This window comes from Vulpes lagopus, chromosome 1 (genome assembly GCF_018345385.1).
Source record: "Vulpes lagopus strain Blue_001 chromosome 1, ASM1834538v1, whole genome shotgun sequence".
Lineage (NCBI taxonomy): Eukaryota > Metazoa > Chordata > Mammalia > Carnivora > Canidae > Vulpes > Vulpes lagopus.
This window is the reverse complement of record NC_054824.1, coordinates 90469017-90491854: the sequence shown is the minus strand read 5'-3', so window position 1 is coordinate 90491854 and position 22838 is coordinate 90469017. Positions and strand designations below refer to the sequence as shown.

Genomic DNA, 22838 nt, shown 5'->3' with positions numbered 1-22838 from the left:
GAGTGAGGTTGCCAGGAAAGAAGGTTGGCACCCAGTGTCCCAGTGGGACCAGGTAAAAAGGCATCTGGCACATAACAATGTTCAAAAAGCATCAATCCCCTTTCCTCCACTGTGCCTCAAAGAAAGCACAACCAACAGCTGAGCACACCTGGGGGCTTCTCACTGTTTCCTCCCTGGTTTAATATATTTTATTTTGTTTCCATGTGAACTCACTTTTGAGGAGATCCCTGGATTCTCTCCAGAGGGCTAGGAGAACCCTCCCAGGCTAATTCATATGCTGCTTTCATTATTGTTTTTAAATTAGATTCAAGTATTGATAAAAATCCAAATATCAGAATACAGAGGCTTGTGGGATTTTTCTTCTCATGTAACATGAAAATTTAAGAGCGTACTGGTTTCAGATCAAAACTCTAGAAGCCTCCATCACCACATTTCCTGTTTGTTACTGAACAAAGTACACACAAAAGATTTTAAGACACAGAAGAGAGAAAACTGAGGTATGGTTAAACAAGTTTTACTGGCACACTGCTTCTGAAATAACCGAGCAACTTTACTTAGAAAAAAAAGTTTGTAGGAGAATTTTTCATCCTTACATTTGCCTTATGGCTACATAAGGATTTCTCTGACAAAGGAAGCATGTCAGGTAAGTGGTATTTTTAATTCTTTTCTTCTATTCCTACGCCTAAAAAAATCACTAAAAAATGTCCATGTCTCCAGCCAAAAAAACATTTAAGATTTGGGAAGTAAATTAGTTTACATATTATCTTTAAATGTGAGATAATCTTTAGTATAATTAGAACATACTTGGAAATATTTTAATGAATATGTTATTCTTTCGAAAAGAAAAAAAGTTCTATAACATAAAGCTAGTTGCAGCTGTAAGTGTTCACTGATAATTAAGCCATTTATAGTATCTTATTTTTGAAGAAATTTTTGTTGATGATGCATATTCCTCTTTTGTATAATTATAAAGCAGGTTAGTAGTAACCACATTCTAATTCCTTTGAGTTTAAGAATTGTGTTATATTCCCAGAAATTAATCCAATTGTCGATAGTAGGGAGATGACTAGTCTCCAAAGGCCAGTGAAAACTCAGTCTCCGTGGCATGGATCCCAAGGCTCAAATTCCCATCAATTAGCTGAGCGTCTGTTCCACGTTGGTGGTTCATTTCTCTTTTAATGTCTTATGTACTTTTAATTTCTTTAATAAACACCTTTTTGTTGTAAAAGAAAACACATATAAAGTAGGAAAACTGAAATATATATGAAACAAAAAATTTACATACTTCCCATCACCTTAAAAAAACCCGAGATATTATGTTGTATTTCCTTCCTACTTTTTTATTCAATATGTTCTACATGGTTTGCTTTTCATACCTGAAATAATAATGAACATAAAATCATATATCCAGATTTTTTGCTAACATTAGAAAATAACTCTTTGCCTTTTTACGATAATTTCTGCTTAATCATTTTAGATGAATGTGGGCAATGACATCCATTGGGTTAATTGTAGTTTCCTTAGTTATTTCTTTATTGTTGGACATTTATGTTGTATCTAGTTGTACGATATTTCAAATGACAGGAAGATGAACATCTCTGTACTTTTTCTAGGTTAAGGGTTTTTTTTTTAGGAATAATTTCTAGAATTGGCATTACTGAGTGAGAGGTTATGAACAATGTAAGTCTCATTATTATTAAGTTGCTTTTCCAAGAGTGATGTCAATCACTCTCATCCTAGCATGTTTCTCCTGAACAGGCTGGAATCATCTAAAAAAATCTCTATGCATAAAGGTGTAATATGCCAACCCATTGTTGATAATGTATTACTTTGATTATAATGAAGCTGAACATTTTTACATGGGTTTTTAAACTGTTTATCATCATACAACCTGAACATTGTCTGATTATACCTTTTGCTTAATTATAGTGCTTTTAATATCAATTTGTATGAGCCATTGATAGGGTAAAGATATTATATATAATTTCTATGAATTTGCTTCCCAGTATTTTGTTTGCTGGCTTTTAGAATCAATTGATTGGATTCATCACACAGGGAGCATAAGCCTGACATATGGTTTGCACACCTGTCTTTATTTTTTCCAGGTTCATAGATTAGCAGAGAACAAAAATAACTATTCCAGTTTTGCTAGTGCCTGCAAAAAATAGATATAGCAATACTATGAACAGTGGCCATGAGCGGATGGTGTTGGAGAATTCAGGAAGGGTGGGAATGAAAAGGTAGTGAATATGACATTCAACTATCTTCAGGATTAATTAATTCTAATTTTATGAGGGATATGATAACATTTCTTCCATACCATTTCATAGTTTAGATTTTCCCTTTAGAGGTAATACAGGAGTTCTTCTATTGTCAGTTGAGACCTTTTCCAATGCCACAGAAGAGATGAAAATACCATTAAAGACCCATAGATCTTAAAAGGAGGAGAAAAAACGTTCATGTGAAAAAAGAGTCAGATGATAGCATTTTTTTACATTTAGATAGGTGAAGTTAAAAAGTGTGAAAAGCAAAATTATTCCTAGTTAAGTAAAACAACGTAAGAAAAGAAAAACCCAAACCTTTCCCTTTCTCCTGCTTATGTGCTTTGCACTCACTATATCAATAAATGGGCCAATATCATAATTTCTCTTATGTTTCTACATGCACATAAAATCAATATTAGCTGAACCAACTGGTGAGAACAACTCCTGTGGGCTACCGTTAATTTAGTTTGCACAGTGATCCACACTTAGTTACACATTGCTGGTTTCCGAAAAAAAAAAAAAAAAGGATTTTCATTGTCTTTACTCTGTTTCCTCTTCCCTTGAGCTTCAATTGCCTTTCTGAGAACAATGAGCCTTTCCTTTAGAGACAAGGTAGGACTAATTTATGAATCATCTTTTAAACTTAGGTGTTCTTTAAATTAAAGATGGGCCAAAGACAATATGTTTCATCATTTAATCTAGGTAATGATTTTAAGGAAGGTCAATCCAGGAAAGATTGTCACTTACGGGTCTCAGCTTTGAGAAATGAATGCCCATAAATTGCTAGTTAATAGTAAACATCATTATCCTCAACACAAAGGTTTGTAGAGTTAGAAAAAAAACCCTAATAATAATAATAATAATAATAATAATAATAATAATAGTAAACATCATTATCAGTCATATTTCCAGGCTTTTTGTATTTTATTTAATTCTCACAGTATTCCAGAACTAGAAAGAAGAGAGAAAAAAATTAACAGGCCTTCAATAAAGAAACACAGTAGTTAAAATTTTGTTGGATGACAGTTTCCCAAACACCCATGGCATCTTCAGAGGATCTCACCAAGGTGCTTCTCCAACAGAAAACAATAAGCATGTATATAAAACAGAGTAGTGAATACAGATAAAGACTCATCAACAGCAGGGACTTTGGCAGCATTGCAATGCCAACAGGATTTCTCAAGTTGACCAATCCCAATTCAAGTTTCTTTATAAATGTGACAAGTAGTCCAGTACTGGAGGAATAATTACATACTATCTTAAAAATCTCCCCCCACCTCATTCCACGTGTATGTTCTCCTTAACAAATTCAGTAAGGGGACGCCTGGCCTGGGTGGCTCAGTGGTTGAGCGTCTTGCCTTTGGCTCAGGGCATGATCCCAGAGTCCCCACATTGAGTCCCACATCCAGCTTCCTGCATGGACCCTGCTTCTCCCTCTGCTTGTGTCTCTGCCTCTCTCTCTCTCTCTCTTTCTCTCTCTCTCTCATGAATAAATAAATAAAATCTAAAAAATAAAAAACAAATTCAGTAAGTGTTGGTTAAGAGCAATCATGATGTACTAGAAAGAGGGACCTTGGTGTCACACAGATGGGGATCTGAACTCCAACTTTACAATTGGCTTAGTGAGGTTCAAAAAGTCACAGGGCGAGTAAGTGACTACACTCAATCTGCCTGTGCACTTTGAAGCAGACATGCCAATGCCCTGTATTGCTTATTGTCCCACTCCCCATCACCATCCATTTCTCAAATGACCCTCTGTTCATAACAGACACTCATTTAAGGTTGACAGATTTCAATGTTGCATTAAAAACAACATTTTATTGACTCAAAAGCCTGGGAGTGGATTTGAGAATCCCTTCCTGCGCTTCCATCTATGACTCTAATGGCTTTTCTTGGTGGGGTAATGGGGATGGGTAGTGGTGGAGTGGGGGGCTGTGAGAATACTGACAACGTACCACAAAGAGTCATCAAGGATGCACCTAGTGCCACACCAAACCATCATCACAGTAAGAAAAATTCTTGTTACTCATAGGATCCATAGGGATGGTTATAGCAGAACTTTTTCTTTGAACTTTCCAGTGTGCCTAAAGTGGATGCACATATTTGTGGAAGGCAACAAGGAGATGGTCACCACTCTGACAGAATTTATAAGCCAAGGAAGAGAAACAATCATGAAAGACCATATTCCATATACTATAAACTTACACAGTTGTCTCAGTTACAGACTCCCTGAGGGAAAAACAAGGCATTTATGTATTGCTTTTCCATTGTTAGTTATGCAAAGGCTTCTATATGAATCAAACCTGCCGGCAGAAAAACAATACATTTGCTCAGCTGAGTTTCCCTCCAGAGCACATGCAAGTGTGAATTCCAGATACAGTGCCTGCCAACTACTGTTGGCTTTAAAGGAGTCAGAGTTCTTGTAATCAAAGCTACAACGATTAGCCGATTAGCCCCCGGCAATTGAAAGCTAGATAGAAACTTAAATCATGCTTTTCCTAGCTGTCATGGTCTCACTAATAACTTCCTGAGGCCTTTGGCTTTTTAACAGTGTAAAGAACTAAATTCCAATTGTGTGGGAGCTCTTTTTAAATTGATAAAAGTTTTTCTTTTTGATAAAAGTTTTTTAAAGGGAATTATTTACAATTATGGAATAATGATACTAAAGATGGCATTTGTTGGGCAAGAATTCTTGAGCACTTGGTGCATCTAATATTATAAGAAGCATTCTCTACACTGAATGGATACCCACATGGGTCTGGAGAGAATCATACTGCATATGGAACACAACTGGGTGAAGGAAGATGTGAAGGTATGTGTGTGCATGGGCATGTGAGCATTTACATAGATCTGCCATTCAGGTTGAAAATCTCCACCATTTAGCTACTTAGTCAATACATTTAGTACATAGTAGCTAAATGCAAATTTTTTTTTGCATATGGAGGCATTTATTGTTGGCAATCAAAAAATTATGAAAGCTGAGGCCCCTGGCTGGCTCAGTTGGTGGAGCATGTGACTCTCGATCTCAGGGTCATGAGGTTGAGCCCCACATTGGGTATAGAGATTACTTAAAAGTAAAATCCTTTTAAAAAAATTATGAAAGCCATCCAGAATGTCATGAAATATAAAGCTTCTAAATGAAAATCTTCCTGGTTAAAGCTCACATCACATTACACAAGGAAAAGAATCTTGGAAAACAGAAGAAGGTTAGATAGGAGTTGGAGACTCCTGAAATCAGAGGAAAACCAGAGACCATGCTAAACCAACTCCATATTTTAGAATTTGGCATGTGTTTTCAAAAACCTCCAGTTGATTATGTGAAACAAATTTATCATTACAGTAAATGACAAAACCGAGCCCTAGGAGAATGTACAGTGTGGTCTAAGTTCTTGCCTTACTGTTGCTAACATATTTCACAAAAATTTCTAGGACTTTCCTTAAGACCTTTATGCAAAATGTAGGCTCATGACATTGATTTGATTGTTACTCTGTAGTTGAGAGCAAATTATCTTCTTGTCCCAATTAATGGGCTGATACAACTTTTTCAGTGCTCCTTTTAATTGAAAAGGATAAAGGGAAACTTCTAATTGAAATACAATTTTGCACAAATGGTAGGGTATATTATAGCTAGAGTCAGTGTAATTATAAAGATAAGATGAGGGGTTTTGCCTTGAAGTATACCTTTTTATACAGTGTTCTATTTTATTTACCCAAACCACAACTATTTATTGAATCTATACTAAATACTAGAGGCTATGAGAACTGGAAAGGGAAAAAACCCTACTAAGTATGAAGTAAATTGTTAGTTCTCTCAAGGATAAGTTCTAGAGATCTATTTTTCTTTTTTATGTATGTATTTGCTTTCTTTCCCCTCCCACAGAAAAAGAGGTATTCAAAGTACATTGAAGTATATAGTACAGTATAAAAGATAACCAAATAGATCAAGACAAAGGAAAATAAGGAGGGAGGGATATGATTAGGCCACAAAAATGGGTATACCATAACCCCATAGATTTGCTTAAGATAGATTGTGTATGAAATGATACATAAATACAGACAGATGGCCAATGGTAATAATCACATGAACTATATAAGAATGAAAATGTGCCAGTTCTTGAGATTCCCAGCTTCTTCTACCTAAGATGCCAAGTGATACATTAAACAATATCTTCTAGTCCATAGAATCATTATAATTAATGAATTCAATAGCAAGTTTCACACAATTGGTTCTTTTCCTTAAATCAAAATTAATTTTGCCCTGATAACATAGGCAGAAACTGTACAAAATGGAAGAGAACAAAAAGAACAACAAAGTGTTTTAATTTTTATTTTCTGACTACAACCTGAAGTTCAATATTTTGTTGACATTTTAGGGCAGATTGTCAGCTGAAATGGAAACAGCTTTGATATTCTCTTAAAACATTTTAGGAACATTAACTGGGACATGTCCCAGAATAGGAAGCTATCGAAGCCAGTTCTATCTCCCTTTAGAAGCAGATCTTGGGAGACTCCCTGGGTGGCTCAGCGGTTTAGCGTCTGCCTTCAGCCCAGAGCCTGATCCTGGAGTCCCAGGATTGAGTCCCACATCAGGCTCCCTGCATGGAGCCTGCTTCTCCCTCTGCCTGTGTCTCTGCCTCTCTTCTCTCTCTCTCTCTCTCTCTCTCTTTCTCTCTCTCTCTCTCTCATGAATAAATAAATAAAAATCTTAAAAAAAAAAAAAGAAGTAGATCTTGGGAGAACCTATAGGCAGGGTGAAAATTTCCTTCCAAAATCAGTTTTACATCCTTTCAGCATGTGCATGGGTGAATGATCAAGGTTCCAAAGTATATGCCTTTGTATTTGATGCAATAATTCTAGACAGGACTTTTTTTTTTTTTCCAATTACAAATTTTCTGAAGTAAACTGTTTTTCTTTTTTTCAAGTTTTTATTTAAATTTCAGTTAGTTAACATGTATTGTAATATTAGTTTCAGGAGTAGTTTAGCGATTTATCATGTAAAATACAACACCTAGTGCTTATCACAAGTGACCTTCTTAATGCCCATCATCCATTTAATCCGCCCCCCAACCTCCCTCCAGCCACCTTCAGTTTTCTATGACTTGCCTCTCTTTTGTTCCCTATGCTCATCTGTTTTATTTCTTAAATTATACATATGAGTGAAATCATAGGATATTTTCTTTCTCTGACTTATTTCACTTAGCATATACTGTCTAGCTCCAAACATGTCATTGAGAATGGCAAGATTTAATTCTTTCTGATGACTGAGTAATATTCCATTGTGTGTATATGTGTATACACAACATCTTCTTTATCCATTCATCAGTAAATGGACATTTGGGCTCTTTCCATAATTTGGCTATTGTTTATGATGCTTCTATAAACATCACGGTGCATGTATCCTTCAGATTAGTATTTTTATTTCCTTTGGGTGAATACCTAGTAGTGCAATTGCTGGATGGTAGGGTAGTTCTATTTTTAACTTTTTGAGAAAACTCCACGTTGTTTTCTAGAGTGGCTGCACTAGTTTGCATTCCCACCAGCAGTGCAAGAGGGCTCCCTTTTCTCCATATCCTCCCCAATAGCTGCTGTTTTCTGTACTGTTAATTTTAGCTATTCTGAGAGGTGTGAGGTGGTATCTCATTATAGTTTTGACTTGTATTTCCCTGATGATAAGTGATGTTGAGCATCTTTTTATGTGTCTGTTAGCCATCTGTATGTCTTTGGAAAAAGTAGATTTGACTATTTCTGACATAAGATTACAAGTCACCCAATTTGGCCAAAAGGAAATCATTAATATATCTATCAAATGCAAACAAAGCAACTTTCTCATCAGCTCTATAAAAAATTAGTTGTGATATGTTCTTACATAAGCTATATTATATTATACTATGTTATGGTATATATTTACTAGGCTGAAAAAATAATAATGGATATTGTCTAAAACAATTTGAATGTTAAGCAGTTACATTTTGTCCATTCTTCCTCTAATAATAACCAGACAGAACAACTATTTCATGAGGCCACTCTTGATTTATGATAACCATGTTATCAGTATACAGGAAACCCTTATTTGTGTCTTTTCATAGTAGGAGCTTGTGTATTTAATAAGTAAAAATGGAAACATTAGTCTTCAAGGAAAAGTTGAAGAGATTGAAAGCACATCCCATTTCATGCCTCTGAAAGCTATTGTGCATTTTGTGAAGAGATTATTTCTTCTTACCCTGACTCTTATGTCATTAACATTCCAGTTTTATGCAGGCATATATTTCCTAGGGTTGTATCTGGCTGGCTCAGACTGCTTACCTCAACTAGTGGTGTTTTCTAAATTCTTTTTTCCCAGAGATTTCATTGACCCTAACCAAACTCCCAAAGACTGATTTTTATTTATTTATTTATTTTAATTAATTTTTATTGGTGTTCAATTTACCAACATACAGAAAAACACCCAGTGCTCATCCCGTCAAGTGTCCACTTCAGTGCCCGTCACCCATTCACCCCCACCCCCCGCCCTCCTCCCCTTCCACCACCCCTAGTTCGTTTCCCCGAGTTAGGAGTCTTTATGTTCTGTCTCCCTTCCTGATATTTCCCAACATTTCTTCTCCCTTCCTTTATATTCCCTTTCACTATTATTCATATTCCCCAAATGAATGAGAACATACACTGTTTGCCCTTCTCCGATTGACTTATTTCACTCAGCATAATATCCTCCAGTTCCATCCACGTTGAAGCAAATGGTGGGTATTTGTCGTTTCTAATTGCTGAGTAATATTCCATTGTATACATAAACCACATCTTCTTTATCCATTCATCTTTCGATGGACACCGAGGCTCCTTCCACAGTTTGGCTATTGTGGCCATTGCTGATAGAAACATCGGGGTGCAGGTGTCCCGACGTTTCATTGCATCTGAATCTTTGGGGTAAATCCCCAACAGTGCAATTGCTGGGTCGTAGGGCAGGTCTATTTTTAACTCTTTGAGGAACCTCACACAGTTTTCCAGAGTGGCTGCACCAGTTCACATTCCCACCAACAGTGTAAGAGGGTTCCCTTTAAACAAGAAAATAAAATTTTATATTTCTAGTGGTGGATACCCCATAAATTTAATCAGTTGACTAGCTGTTAGCACCAATTCCTTGTATCAAGTTTCCTGGAAAAAATAAAATAGTCTATAGGGTTTTTGGTAAATACGGATTCAGGACAGAAAGATTTAGGATGTTGTTGATGAGCACTTTCACCAAGATTACAGTGGCCTAATGTGCTACCCTCCTTCTCACAGAGATCTCTTTCCAGCTGCTGGGAGATAGGTCTTTTCTCAATAGTACCAGAGACAAATGTAATAGAATCTTCAACTTGTCTCTCCAAGGTTGTGAGTGTGCTTAGGCCCCATACTTGCTCAGAACCTTGCTGTTGGCCCTGGTCATTACATTGCCCATCTTTACTCCACTTGTCTTTTATTTAGTCAGTTAACACATGTTTAGTAAGAATGTACTTTGTGCTAAATAGGTTGCAGAAATAAAAATAGGAGTCTTACTGGTAGTAATATGAGAATTAGGATAACAATAGTTTCTAGGGACACCTGGGTGGATCAGCAGTTGAATGTCTGCCTTTGGCTTAGGGCATGATCCCGGAGTACTGAGATCGAGTCCCACATAGGGCTCCCTGCATGGAGCCTCCTTCTCCTTCTGCCTGTGTCTCTGCCTCTCTCTGTGACTCTCATGAATAAATAAAATCTTTAAAAAAACACACAATAGTTTCCAGAAATATATTGAATAAGCCATGGGAATAAAAGGTACAGAAAATACTGTCAGTGGGATTTGTAATAGTGTTGTACGGACACAGATGGTAGCTACACTTGTGAGCATAGCATAATATATAGAAAAGTTGTACATCTGAAACTTATGTAACACTGTATATTGGCCATGCTCAAATACAATGAAAAAATAATAGCTAACATTTATTGAGCATCTTATTAGTGAGGAACACTCTTCTATAAATCTCAATCTCCACAAAAATAGGTACAACAAGGATATGGAGGCATGAAGACCAACATGAATATGACCTTTCCATTCTTTGATAAGTTCACAGCCAAGCGGAGAGAGATTTTAATATATAAATGATGCCCTATAAATATATAAATGATAAATATTACCTCAATATTCATTGAACTATAGAGAGATATAAAAGATATCACTTGGGGTAGATAGGTAGCATAGAGTGAATGCTTCAAAGAAAAGGTAGTCCTGAAGAATGACTAGTAATTTGTCAAATGGGTAAGGGGAAAGGCACTTAAGGGAAAGGGGCAAACATACCGAGACATAGGGGCATGAAGTGGTAAGTATGGTATCTATTGAGAAACCTAAGTGCTTCAGAGTGATTGGAACATGGTATATTATTGCGCAGGCATAACAAACAGGTCCTAAAAGATAGGAAATCTAAAGTAACATTTTGTGGAAATAGTTCATGGAAAGGAAAGAAAATTAGAATTTGACTAATTTCAAACAAGATTACAAGTCACCCAATTTGGCCAAAGGTAAATCATTAATATATCTATCAAATGCTTCATTTGAAACAAAGCAACTCACCCTCTACAGTCACTATGCTTAGGTTAGAGATAGGAGCAAGCACCTCCTCATGAAGGACCCACATCCAGAAAAAAGACAAAAGAACAACTTCCCCGAAAAACCACAAAGGAGGGGACTATATGAGACAGTGTGTGGAAAGATAGTAGCTGCCAGGAATGGCAGTTGATGTAGTGTGGATGAACCAAAATAGCTATGCACATAACATCAGGGCCAGCTGAAACAACAGGGACAGAGGCCAGACTGACCCGAAAAGGGTCTGCTTAGTATTGTGTTTTGAAACCTGGGCCATCATTATATTAAAATCCTTTAAGATGTGTATGTCCTTCAATCTAGCAAGTTAAGAATTTTTATGTTAAAAAAAATTAAGGTTGGATGTATTTAGCTTTAGCTATAGATATTCATCACAACAGTGCTTATATAAGTAAAAATCACAAGCAACTTAAAGGCCTAACAATAAGGGATTGTTTAAATAAATTATGGAAAATTCATTCAATGGAATATCTGGCAGCTAACAGATATGAAAGCATATTTTATTTACAGGAAAAGAAACACACTATAAATTATTGGAGTGAAAAATAGGTAATAGTATAGTCAATAATTGAATATTATGTCTTTGTCCATAACAATTTCTACACAAAGACAAATGACTGGAAGTATATGAATGAAGGTGTTCACAGTGATTGTCTCTTCATCATAGGATTATGGTTGAGTCTTAGCTTTTCTGTTTTTGCTTGTCTGAGTTTACTAATTGCTTTTAATATTGAACATGGATGACATATATATAACATGTTTGGCCTCTGTGTAGCAACTAAAGTTCATTTCTTTGTCACCAAATACGGTAAGTGATTAGAGTCTACTTGACAGACTGAATATCCTGAATTGATAATTGTGATCTATCCCATAGAAAATATAGCGTCCTCTATATTTTCTGGATAAATAAGTCCCTTCCAAAGCAAATATATGTCCTCAAATAGTTTTAAAATGTGGAAGAACCTAGAACTGCATCTAGACTGTGGGTCTTTAAGTGATTATACACGAAGAAGAAAAGAAGTCTTTAATAACAGGATTCATTGATTTAACCATTAATTTGGTCATAGAAAGCAGAAAATGAATACCTTTGTGTTGTGATAGTAGCGAGGGAAACTGAGACCCATCTGGCAAAGAGACAGCTTGCTGGCCCCATTTGTTCACAATTATAGTTACATTAACTACCTGAAAAGGACTGTTATCAATGGGAGGTGGGGAACAAGCTCTCTTCGAAAGCATGCTTTAAAAATTTCCTTTGATCCAGCAATTGTATTCCGAGGAGCCTCTTTCTGCAGATAAGCCCACATATGCCCAAGATGCCTGTCCAATGAAGTGTGTTGCATTATTGTTTGTAAGAGAAAACATTTTAAAAAATCAAAATGTCCATTTTAGAGAGGTGGGTAGATGAATTATATTACAGCCATACTGTGTAATTCCATGCTGCCACTAAAAATAACACAATAACATGGTAAAAATCCCCCAGACACACTGGTAAGTCTTTTTAAAAAGGCTAATTAGTAAAATGTTAGTGACCCATTTATGCTTTAATAGAGAATCTCACATGTTATTCTAGATTTTGTTATTGCTAGAATTTTTAAAATTTATACTCAAGCAGGCACTTGTGGTCAAAAGTCAAAGAAACGGTTCTAGGAATATAGGCAGTACCACGCAATACCTAGAATTTCTAGTATATTTTAAGTAGTTAATGATTACTATGTTATAGAATTCTTGTAAGTATGAGATTATGTTCATGATGGATAAATAAGTCCCTTCCAAAGCTTAGTGTTTTTAACCACATTAATTAGTGGGTCTATTGGAGGATTAAAGACTATTCAAATCTTCTCAATTTTCTTTATGAGACATAAAAATTTCCTTAAAGAAAATAAAACCATACATTTCACTACCATAATCAGTTAACTTTTCCCATTTATTAACTAATTCTTTAAAATCTTTCTAAATCATGTATGGTATGTCTGGCACTGCAGAGCAGAAGGCATTAATCATTCTATTTCCTGTGGAGTTTACAGTATTTTGAACATCTAAATAACATAGTACAGAATTAAAGAGGCAGTAGACAGATTTGTTGGTGTTTAAAGAGCCACAGGCTAGTTCAAACAAAAGCAAAGAATATATAAATAAGCAATATTCAAATTATATGCATATAGGTACATCTATATCACAAATGCATATCTATTTTATATATTTAGTCATCTAGATGCCTAACTATATTCATTTAAAAATAAATGATGTCAAGAAAGGAAGAAAGAGAGAGACAGAAAAGAACGACCTCCTCTAACAGGACCACTGAGAGCAGTTCAACAAACACACTGCAATGTCAATAAGTACTCAAAAAAAAATTAACAATTCAAACATCAAATTTGAGATATAAAAAATAGGTAAAAGAGAGCCACACAAAGAACATTTCAGTCTAGGGATTCTTTACTTGCTGATTTAAAGACAGAATAGGGAAGCAAAACTAATTTCCCTCCCATTAAGGATTTGCCTGTTCTGTTTATTGTATCTAATACTATGCTATTTAGATTTCTTTGAAAGAGCTGAGGATGATGTCTGATTTGGGGCAGTCATGTAGGAAGCTGAGACCATGAAGGAATATAAGCTCTGCTGCAGCTACAGTCACATAGGACTTCTGATTGTGTTTACACATCTGCGTCCCCAACCAAATAGTTCCTTGAAGGCAAAGATTCCCATTTCTTTACTTTTGATTCCCAAATAGGGACCCATTCCTCACACAGAAGAGATGTCTGGTATCAGTTGAATACATAAATATATAGCGTTATAGAATCATAAGTTACTTTTCTGGGGTCAGCATTCACATGAGTCTTTGACTACTAAGACGATTAGTCTAATTTATATATATATAAATATATGAAACTATAATATATACAGATATAAAATATATTTATATAAAGAAATAATATATATTATATATCATATATATGTAATATAAATATATGTTATGTATAAGTATATCATAATATGTAATGTTTATTTAGTATATTTATGATATGTGGTATAGACTAATGTATACACATATACATATCATGTATTATGCATAAAGTCAATATATTTATATACAAATATACTGTATTTTTTATATATGTATTATATATAATACACATATACTTATATATAAAAATCAAGGTTATTATCTTAGAAATCACTCATATACATGTAAAACTTGCCATAAATAATCAAGGGCAACTGACAGGCACTATCCCACAAAACCCCCTTAGGGCTCAGAAATAAAAAAAAAATCTCTTCACAAGGGTAAAGAAAAGCATAATTGGTTTTCCAATACCCATTCACAGGTCTCTAAATCGTATGAGGAAAATACCCTGTGGCCAGTCTTGACAAAACTAGGTTACTATGATGCCAGAATTACTGTTTTATCACAACACACAGTATCCTATACTCCTGGGATTTATAGATAGGGATAGGTGGTTACCCATAAATAATGAAAGTATGTATAACTATATCTGATGACTAAAGAAAGGGGAAAAGTGTGGCAAATTATGATTCTGGATAATTTGGATGCTCTTAATTTTGAACCAAAGTTTTTATAATCAGTCACCAGTTGTTGAATTTTAGCAGTTAGACTGAAAATGTCTTTCATTTCATCAACACTGAGAATGTGGGAAATTTGCTTCCTTTTGTCCATGCTGAATGCAGGGACTTATCACCAATACCCATTTGAAATCTGTAAGAATCCTTTGTCTGTCACTGGTAATTAATTTCTTGGCAGAGGATTTGTTCTTCATTATGAATAAATACTATGGTTTTAACTGTGGGAATACCTAATTCAAAACAAATTGGTAAGCAGCTATTTTATATACGTATGTCTGTTTGTTTTTTTCCAGGAAGCTCTGAATGCTTTTATGTCTGGATAATTCTAGCCTTTTTGGGATTAGCTCTGGTTGTATCACTGATCTTCAATATTTCCCACTATGTGGAAAAGCAGCGACAAGGTAAGACATTTTGAGAAATAGCCAGATAGGACCAGCTTGAATGGAAAAAAGTCACTGGAAAACCTATAGAAAAAGACACTTTTATGAAATGTCATGCAATAGAATATTTTTATCTGTAGGAAATCTATTTGATATTTTTTCCACCCTTCTCCTAATTTAAAAATGCAATCATATTAGAATATAGACAGACTCCCAATCTCGGCTTTATCTCTGCCTTAAGATATAGAGGAGGAAGGAATTGTCTTGATAAGATGTGGTTTTCCTCCTCCAACTCAACAGCTCATGAAATTGTAGCCTATTCTGCAGCAGCCATAAAAGTTCTCACTGATACACTATGGGAAGAGTGAAAACTAGCTCGTCAATCTTCCACAGTCTGCTCAAACCCCTCAGCTTCATTCAGTTAGAGCCTCCAAAGTACAGCAGCACAGTAGGATCCTGGATCAGGATCGGAGAAGGCTGACCCACAGGCTTATTATCTAACACTCCTGAGGTTGGCTTTCCCTTTCAACAAGCTGGTCAGCAGTTTTAACCTCTTGGCTTTCACCCTCATGGACACGATTGAAATAGTGCAATGCCCGGCAATTGGCACGATCTTTGTGCGCTATTGGCATTCATCACAAGTGTGTTGGGGGAGGTGGGGGGATGGATGGATGGTTGGATGGATATGAAAGTCTAGCTGACATTTCAGTGGTAATAATGAATAGAAAAGAAAATGTTGGTGCATTTTAACAGATGAAAAGAAATAAAACCAAGTTAATAAAATTGCCTTAGGCATGAAGCTAATTTAGAACAAGGGTCAGATTCTGGGGACAGTCCTTGGTCCTTTTAGGAATGTCTTCTTCAGTGTTGATAACACAAATATAAAATATGAAGAAAATGTTACTGTTATACCTCTCAAAAAATATGAGACACTAGAAAGTGAAGTGGCATAGCTGAGGTCACACATCTACTCATAGCAAAGTCAAGGATAAGGGCCCTATCTAATTCTCTGCCCAGAATGGTTTCCACTAGCACATGCTGCTTTTACATTGTTGACCAAATGTCCTTGGCCAGAAAAACCAACACTGTTTTAGGATCTCTATTATATCATTTCTATGCCTGAAATGCAGGCAGGCAATGCTTTTTCATTAGCAAGGATTTCAGTAATTCTTTTTTAAATCAAATGTTTTCTCAAACAAATTTCATAAGCCAGATGCATGAATGACCCATGATCTAATACCTTTGAAAAAAGCTTCTACCACAGAAAAATGTGAGCTAAGAGTAGTAGCATTCTTTATATAATAGCTTAAAATGACTATATTCTAATTTCTCCATTAAGATATTTTATGAACGCAGATAATAGTGTCCCTTGAATTAGAAAAAAGTGAATTGAGGGCAGCCTGGGCTGCTCAGTGGGTTAAGAATCCGCCTTTGACTCAGGTCATGATCCTGGGGTCCTGGGATTGAGCACCACATAGGGCTCCCTGCTCAGTGGGGAGTCTGTTTCTCCCTCTGCCTCTGCCCCTCCCACTCTGCTCATGCTTTCTCTCTCTCTCTCAAATAAATAAATAAAATTTTTTAAAAAGAAAAAAGGAAAAAGGTGAATCAAGAGCTATATAGGTGAAATAATTTAAAATGGAAGCCAGGACAAGAAGAACCATGTGAACTAGTACTTCACCCTTCTGTAGATTCCAGTGGCAGTCCTCCAGAGATCTTTGTGGGGTCAGGGAACAAGTGGTGACCTTTTCAGTTCTCTTTTTTGGTAGTTTGTACATTGGAAATTTTTTTATCTGTATTCATACCATTTGCCACCATATGAACTCCTTTGGGAGTTGTATTCTTATAATATTTAGTTGACCACTACTAAGACAGTAGACTAACTTTTTAAGTAAAGAAAGATGGAAGGAAAGAAGGGAAGAAGGAAGGAAGTTAGGGTTTTTCTTTAAAAAAAAAAACTAATTCTTTTTTCATTTCAATTGTACAAAACCCTAACTGCCTCAGGCATGCCATAAATTACTTTGTCTAAAAGCAGGATGTTGGGAAATCACTTTTTTTAAAAGCAAGAAATGGTAAATTACATTCATTGCTGTATTTTTAAAAATCAATTTCACTTCTCTCAATTTGTTTTTAACATCATGGCTTTTGAAGTCAACCTGTCATGAACTAGAACCCTGCTTTCAATATTTACCTGGGAGATCTCTTGTATAAGAGACATATCTTCTCATAGTTGCCTTGTTGACAAGTTTCCTTGTCTACAAAATGTGAAAAAAGACCATCTAGACCACAGGGTTCTCACGAGAATTCTGTAGATCCTTTAGCACAGTTCTGGGGACTGAGGGGGTGAGTCCTGCACATGGCACAGCCCCCACCCCCACCCTTCTTGGTGGTCCTGCTGCTTCCCACCCCCCTCCCACAAGTATTTGTTAAGGGCTTGCTATGACTACATCTTATCTCATTTAATTTTAGTGTCGGGTATTTCAGGGAACCTTAGCTCCTCTGGCTCCTCCCTGCTCCCACCATCTCTGTGTTCTCTAGGTCCCTTCCAGCTTCCAGGTCACTTCCTGCCCCATCTCCGTATCATTTAACATGTCTATGCAACAACCTGAATTTTTAGCAACAACTGCTGTGTCCATTTAAGTCATATACAGGTGCATTTTAGAGAGTTCTCCGTAGGCTTTCAGAGGATTGGTTCTAACCATTCGCCTACTGCAACTTATTTTATTTGAGCCATAACTTGCCCTCCCTGGGTGAGCACACAACCCTGCATCTTGCATTTTATTAGCAAGATTAGCCATGCTCATTGATGCCCAAAGGCCCATTGTTCCCCTCCCTCCTCCTCTTCTCCCTGCAGCCCTCTCCCAAGTGCCCCAGCTTCTCCTGACCCTTTCCCCAAGCATCAGCAATGACTGCCACCCTTGCGAGTCCACAGGAGCAAACAGCACTGTCTGTCTCACGCAGAGGTTCCAGGTGGCTCTGGGAAAAGCTCTGCAAGCTGACTTCTTTCCAGTCCCACTAAAGGCTCCTCTGGGCTTTGTTTCTCCTAGACAGACCAGACAGAGGAGATTCAATTCTATTTATTAGCCAGCTTTTCTGCCGCTTGGTCTGCAAACGCAGTGCCCCTGTATCTGGCCTCCTGGAACTTTTTATTTTTGCATCTTTGTGCTATTCTTTGTGGCTAAGGAACTTGCAAGAGATGACTCCACCTATGGCGAACAGTCGGAGAGTAAGTTTTGCTGATGTATTAAACAGCTTACCAAAGAAAATCTCCATTCCAGCAACAATGCAATATCTACACATTCAATCAGATAGACATGATAAGCCTCTCCTTGATGTTTTCTGCAGCAGAGCTGGCTAGAGGCTTTGTAATGTAGTTTTCCCTTTCCCCAAAATAAACTTTACGTTTTTTAGGTGATTCTTTGTTCTTTAGGAGGATTATATTTATTTCTTTTTCTGCTAGGAATGTATTAGCGGTGTCCTCCTTTGAATCCAAAACATTTTCTTTATCCAACCTTTCTTCTCTGTTGCGAGAAGAAGGATAAGTAAGTGCATGGTTTGCTCATACATCAAAGTCCTATCAGTGTATCTCCCACTCCCTAGAAAATTATGGCACCTTTTTCACATTTTCACATGAAGAATGTATCCAAAAATGTTATTATGGAGTCTAAGCCGTGTGCTGTTGTTTCTTGTTGTTATGTATTGCACACGGAAGGGTAAACACTATAAAGGAGAAAACATAAAAGGAAATGTTTGCTTACACGCTCTCAACCATGAACCTGACCGCAAGGAGACTGTGTCTGAATCACAGGGAGGATTGTAAAAACTCACCCAGCTCTTCTCAACACAGAATCTTGCAAACGTAACTGCTTCATAGCAATATAAAAACTGCTTTTTATTTTGCTAAATATCACTGAGATCATTAGCCAGCTTTTAAGTCATGCCATTTTATTTTATTTTATTTTTTTTGTTTTTTCATGCCATTTATTTTAAATAAGCTTATAAGCCTTCATGACAGAGCAGTCTTCAGGAGCCTGAGCCTGGCTGACCATTCTCCTTGGCTCCAACCTTGAAAACTTTTGATTAGCACTCCCCCATTTAAAGAAATCCTATGCTACCACACATCTTACTATGAGAAAGAAATTACTAAGACCACAGGAGTACACATCATCCAGCTTCAGATGACACACTTAAATTCTAAGAGGACCTTGAACTCTTTTCAAGATCCTTTCAGGGTGCTTCTTCAATATGGTCCGAGGGGCACCTGGGTGCCTCAGCAGTTGAGTGTCTGCCTTTGGCTCAGGGTGTGATCTTGGGGTCCTGGGATCAAGCCGCACATTAGGCTCCCTGCAGGGGAGGGAGCCTCCCCTCCCTCTGCCTATGTCTCTGCTTCTCTCTGTGTGTCTCTCATGAATAAATAAATAAAATCTTTTAAAAATATATGATTAGTCTGCATGGACAATGTCATTTACCCAATACTTATTTTCTTCCTTACATTGTTTGTTTCTTTTCCTTCCAGATAAGCATCACATCATTATATCATATCCTTCATAGAGTTGCTTCTGCTTCCTTTTCCTCCCACAAAGCTTTTTGGTCCAAACCTTGTTTTGCTTCTCTTTACTGATAATATATCCAACAACATTTTCTTTCCATAAAGCTATCCTTTTACACATACACATACCTTCCAGGCACCAACATTCATACTCCAAGCACTTCTCACTGGAAAATCCATACTATTTTTTTAAAAATATTAGTCTGTGTGGGGAAATATTTGACTCTGTGCCTATTTTTTCTTATTCTAAGTCATGTCATTATTTTTGTTTTCAAATTCTTTGTTTAATTTTTATCTTTTCTTTTCACACTCATTTGGTGACAATCCTCTTGCCAGAAGGGAGATTTGGTCATTTCATTACAAATCAAGCTTTATTTATAAATCTTGTAAATAGCATTTTAATTATATCAGCTTGTTTTCAGCTAATCCATTTAATGAAGAGACTCTATTCAAATCAGCACAATTAAATTGTGACTGACAATATGATTGGATTTAGAAGGTATAATATTGAAATCAATCTTGTCGTTTTCTAAAATGTTTTTAACAAAAATTATCTCATTTATCTTCCCTATCTTTGCATATGCTACAGGCATTATTATCTCTATTTTATGGATAAAGTGAGAATCAGAGTTTCCTTTGCATATTGTCACATGGCAAATGCATGAAGAGCTGCTAACCAAATCCAAAGTCTTTTCATCTCTCATCCTGAATTTTTCCCATAATACATCAGGCTAAGATTTCACTAAATTCTTATATATATATTTTAATTCTTCCAAATACACTGACATGGGACATGTCCATTTTATCCTCCAATATGATGATTTTAATAGTTTGTTCCAATACTGTTTCTCTAACATTTAATGACCCTTCTGGAGAATACTTCAACTTCATCACATATAAATCTAACTAAATATAATCTTTCTAGTTGTTTGGTGACTTATTCAGTCATTTGGAATATTTTTGCTAAACACGGTATTTTTTATATGTTAAAACTGAAAGATCATCTTTGGTTACTATTTTCTCTGTCTTATTTCCAGAGACTTAGATAATAATGGGCCTCATTTTTATAGAAATAGCTTTTGCAAAATTTTTCTATTCAATTCCACGTTGACTAATACCCAGTCAAAATATAATAAATGTCATAGTATACATATCCATTCAATATCTAAGAACATTTATTGATGAACAGATAATAAAGACTTCTTCATTGATCTTATTAAAACTAAATTTAATTTCTAAATTTCCCTCAATAATTCATTATGAATCTATTACTGTTCACCAAAAAATTCTTAAAAATAATTTTTCAAGTTTAAATACATATATTTAATTTGAAACAAGAATATTTTCTTTTATTTGCCTTTGAACCACCACCTTCAAGGTTCAACAGCGGGTTACTTTCTGAGACTTGGTACGAAATTTTTTTTTTTAAGATTTTATTTATTTATTTGAGAGAGAGCGAGAGAGAGAGAAAGCATGAACAAGGAGAGGGAGAAGCAAGTCCCTGGCTAAGCAGGAGCCTGACATGGGGCTCTGTCCCAGGACCCTGAGACCTGAGCCTAAGGCAGACACTTAGTCCACTGAGCAACCCAGGCACCCGGGTTCGGAATTTTTTTCATGGTTTTATGATCTTACCTCAGATCCCTGGTCAGTATTGTTACTGCAGACCAGTATACTGTTTCTTCTAAGTCACTCTATGTTTTGATTACTTTAGACTGTATACCCAGCTTTTTCCTGATCTCTTCTCCATATAATCTTCTTTCTCCTTCTATTTGCACCATGTGGGTGAGATAGAATCACAACCAGAGAAACTTCCTGAACATAATTTTTATGTTGCTGTTCACATAACATGAAGTGTTAACAGACACTTCAAAAATAAATAAATAAGTCTTCTAGGTTTTGTGTGTGTGTGTGTGTGTGTCATTGTTTTCATTTGCTTGTTTTGGGTAAGGAAGAAAAGCTTATTCAAATCAGCAAGGGCAAAGACGGAAATTTGTCAGAAGGAGGCAGAGGTGTTTCATGAAACGTGAAGGCAGAAAGGACAGTATGGTCCACTCATGATGGGCTGCCCCACAGGAAAGGCATGGGTAGAGGTCCCCATGTTCATAGTTTGCTGTTTCCCTTGCATAAAATGGCAACACATCTGGGCCCTACATTACCTCCAAGCTGCACTGTATTTCAATCTCAAATTACCAAGAAAGAATATATACGATTGGCCCAAAGCAGAGGACCTTGGTTGTGGTGGCCAAGTGTCTTGATTTAAGATATGAACTGAAAAAAAAAAAAAAAAAAAAAAAAAAAAAAGATATGAACTGACACTGAGGCTAAGCTACCCTCACCAACTTCACAATTCTCTAGAAGATTTAACAAATGTATGTCAAAATTTCTTTTAATTTGTCTATTTTTAATATCTTTCAGATAAAATGTACAGTTACTCTGAAGACTATATTCCCAGGTAAGTAGAAAATAAGTTATATGACTCTCAACTAATAAGGGGAAGTAACAGATTCTATATTGCTTATAGGTTTGGCTCGGCAATGTCATATTTGGGTAAAAATAAAATGAAATGAATTTTATTCACTTTTACTCCTATCTGAAGATCAAAAGCTATACTATTATCTTCCTTGGTTACTTACTTATCCTTTGTCAATAAGAGAACTGGCTAAGGGACAAAATGAGATCCTAATCTGGTATCTACAGAATTCCTGTCAATTTCAGATGGATTTAGCCCAAATTGTAAGAATGCAGTCTAATTATATATGGAATTGGGGGGCTCTTAAGAAACCAGGCTGGAGAAGAAATCTGGCAATATCTAATAAAATTTAAGACATATATACTTAGATAAAAGTGCTCTGCGGTGTGCTGTTTTTAAGAGTAATGTCAATCAATGGGGGAAATGTGATAAATTAACCCTAAAATAATATATGGTTACAGATATAATGGATTCTCTTTAATACCTGTTGGCTTAATTGCAGAGAAATTTGTATGATTCTTTTTTTTTTCCCAATGGGTTTAAGGTGTAAATCATAGCAAAGAATTTTCATTTTCTTGTACAGTATATTCTGACCCAAATGTGTTATTAAATTGGAGATTTCTCCTTTAGGATAAAAAAAAACATCTAAATATAGAGAATTTCCTACAGGACTCTTCAAGACCTTTCTGAAATGGTAGACTGAAAAGCAGAAAGGTCTTTCACAAACACAGAGCTTTCTCACTGGGTAGGTAAGATTATAAGCTGTTAGCCTCTAAAAGGTCTTTTTAGAATTTTTCTCCATGTAGAAATATCTCTGACAGATGCAGGATGTAGGCTGTAGGCAGATTCACACAAAAAAGAAAATCTTTATTTTTACGATTTAACATGGGATTCTATAACAGGAGATAATTTTCAGTGCCTTATCTCATATCAAGAGTATTTGCAGAGTTGGTAACAACAAACATCATGACAAAGAAAACCCTAT

At 36.0% G+C, this 22838-nt stretch overlaps 1 protein-coding gene across 1 annotated transcript in view; it reads left to right on the top strand.

Annotated features, from left to right (window-relative positions):
- Positions 1-461: 461 nt before the first annotated feature.
- Positions 462-22838, top strand: part of LOC121473678 (T-cell receptor-associated transmembrane adapter 1) — a 37461-nt gene continuing 15084 nt past the window's right edge. Inside the window, exons 1-3 of the mRNA XM_041726306.1 lie at positions 462-643; positions 14751-14858; positions 21799-21835. Of these exons, the coding sequence (XP_041582240.1) occupies positions 637-643; positions 14751-14858; positions 21799-21835 (152 nt within the window). The 5' untranslated portion in view covers positions 462-636. The remainder of the gene's footprint in view (positions 644-14750; positions 14859-21798; positions 21836-22838) is intronic.